The sequence below is a fragment of the Balaenoptera acutorostrata genome, chromosome X (assembly GCF_949987535.1).
Source record: "Balaenoptera acutorostrata chromosome X, mBalAcu1.1, whole genome shotgun sequence".
NCBI classification, from domain to species: domain Eukaryota; kingdom Metazoa; phylum Chordata; class Mammalia; order Artiodactyla; family Balaenopteridae; genus Balaenoptera; species Balaenoptera acutorostrata.
This window is the reverse complement of record NC_080085.1, coordinates 113,982,604-113,985,039: the sequence shown is the minus strand read 5'-3', so window position 1 is coordinate 113,985,039 and position 2,436 is coordinate 113,982,604. Positions and strand designations below refer to the sequence as shown.

At 45.2% G+C, this 2,436-nt stretch overlaps 1 protein-coding gene across 1 annotated transcript; it reads left to right on the top strand.

Annotated features, from left to right (window-relative positions):
- Positions 1-676: 676 nt before the first annotated feature.
- LOC103016341 (olfactory receptor 10A2-like) lies at positions 677-1,626 on the top strand. The gene is given in 2 exon segments (XM_028166578.2): positions 677-1,180; positions 1,183-1,626. Coding segments are annotated over 2 exon segments (948 nt in total).
- The last annotated feature ends 810 nt before the right edge of the window (positions 1,627-2,436 follow it).

Genomic DNA, 2,436 nt, shown 5'->3' with positions numbered 1-2,436 from the left:
CATTTATGAAGGACGGAACATAATTTTTCTCTAACATTTCAAGTGAATAACTTTACATACATTTTCCCCCCAATTTCCATAGGAATTTGATGCCATGGAAGCAATCAGCTCCATGTCCCCAGAGCCTGGCAGAAACTCTTATATTTCTTACAGGTACTTTAAGATCAGTAGTTCTGAATTCCCCTCCTCCCTCCAATTACGTTCCTGGTGAAACCCACCCTGACTTAGGGGTTCGGGGGGAAATAGGGTGGTGTGAATTCTAATGCTATTTTATAATCTTGGACTCACATTTCCATTGAGTCTTAAAAGCTGAGTTTCAGAAGTTCAGAGAAGCTTCCGCGCCATGTCCCCATTAAGAGGTGTTTGCCTCCCACTGTGAGACTCCCAAAGGTAGATTCATCACAGGTTATGTCAAGAAAGAGAGTGGAAAACAGCAAAGGAGACACCCTCTCTGTTAACTCTCCAAGGCATAGCTTCTGATTTCACTATAACTATTAGGTAAATACACCTAGTAGAACAAAACAGAAAATTTATTCCAGAGGAGAAAAGACAGGGTCTTTGAGTTTTATAATATACGGCATATCTCGTACTGTTGCCCTCCTCCAGGAGCATGGCTCTTTTTCCAACTGGCTATATTTCTGTCCTTTCCTCAGGTCTAAAGGTGAATGTCACAGATATGGGTAATCTGACCATTCTCAATGAATTTCTCCTCCTGGGATTTGGGAGTCTGCATGGGTTACAGTTTTTTCTTTTGGGGATATTTCTGGGAATCTATGTAGTGACCTTGCTGGGGAACATTCTTATCCTTACGGTCATTTCCCTTGATTGCAGCATCCAAACCCCCATGTACTTCTTTCTGTCCAATTTCTCCTTCTTTGAGATCTGGTACACTACCTCCATTGCCCCTAAGATGCTGCAGACCCATCTCTCAGGTCCCCAGGTGATTTCTTTTGTAGGTTGTGTGGTCCAGTTTTACTTCTTCGGTTCCATGGCAGTAGTTGAGTGCTTTCTTCTGGCAGCCATGTCTTATGACCGCTACTTTGCTATCTGCAGCCCCCCCCAGTACCCATCCCTCATGAACGTCTACACATGTATCCCGCTTGCAGGTGGGTCTTGGCTGGGTGAGTTCCTAACCCCTGTGGTCACTGTTACCATGACTTTCCAGCTGCAACCTATAAGGTTTTCTGTCCAACCTATAAGTTTGACCATTTCTTCTGTGACCTGGCCCCTGTGCTGGAGCTGGTCTGTTCTGATACTGAGACAGTGGAGGAAACCACTTTCCTGCTGGCCTCCTTTGTCACTATGGCGCCCTTCCTACTCACTGTAGCCTCCTATAGTCACAATGTTGCTGCTGTCCTCAGGATTCCATCAGCTGCAGGAAAGCAATGGGCCTTCTCCACCTGCTCTTCCCACCTCATAGTGGTCACTCTGTACTATCGAACACTGGGAACAGTGTATACCATTCCCACAGCAACCCAGGCTGTTGCCCTGAACAAGATCTTCTCCCTGTTCTATACTGTGGTCACTCCCATGGTCAACCCCATCGTGTATAGCTTGAGAAACAAGGATGTTAAAAAGGCAGTGAGGAGGCTTATGAGTCAGTGGGTATATGCTAAAAGGACCTAATGGCCCTCACCATCCACAGGGAGTCTTTTTTCTCAGAGCAGCCTGGGCTTCTGTGAAGGACGCCAAGCACTAGACTTTGTACTTGGGGGCTCAGACCACTGCTGCTCCCTCCTTCCAGAGAAATAGCCAACAGAGCAGGGACCATCCCTGAGGTCCTATAGCCTAAAGCCCTTGGGAATACCAGGTTAATCCTTGCATGGTAAAATTAAGTTTGCCAGACAAGTGACTCCCTCGGGCTATTCTACCAGGCCTTTTAGGGGAAAATTCAAAAGACCCAAATTTGTTTGACACAAAAGTCTATCTCTCTGTCTTTGTCTCTGTCTCTGTCTCTCTCTTTCTGTATGTGTGTTATAGAAGTACCTGTTGGTGTTAAGGTTTTTGGTTTCATTATGTGCACGTGCCCAATGTGCCCATGTGTACACACACACACACATACACCTACATACACGCGTAGTCACCATACCCTTCCCATACAAACTTAGGTGTTGTTTCTTAGATCATCTGCCTCTCCACTGATCAGAACAATCTCTAAAATCCTAGAGAAGCTATTGACTGTTCTACTCACTTGAAAAGGTGGTTAATCAAGACCCTTGAAGACTGGAATAACACCATCCTTATTACTCTTAATGTCCCCTAGCATGGTGCTCTGCACAGATGCGAAATAATTATTTGTTGATTGAATGAATCAATGACTTACCAAAGAAATGGAGGCTTGGTGGATGAAGAGAGTAAAATAAGTCACTTTTTTTCTGCCTACACTGGCCTCTCCTCCTAAGTTTCCTCCTCGTGGTCATAGACACCCCCATCTCC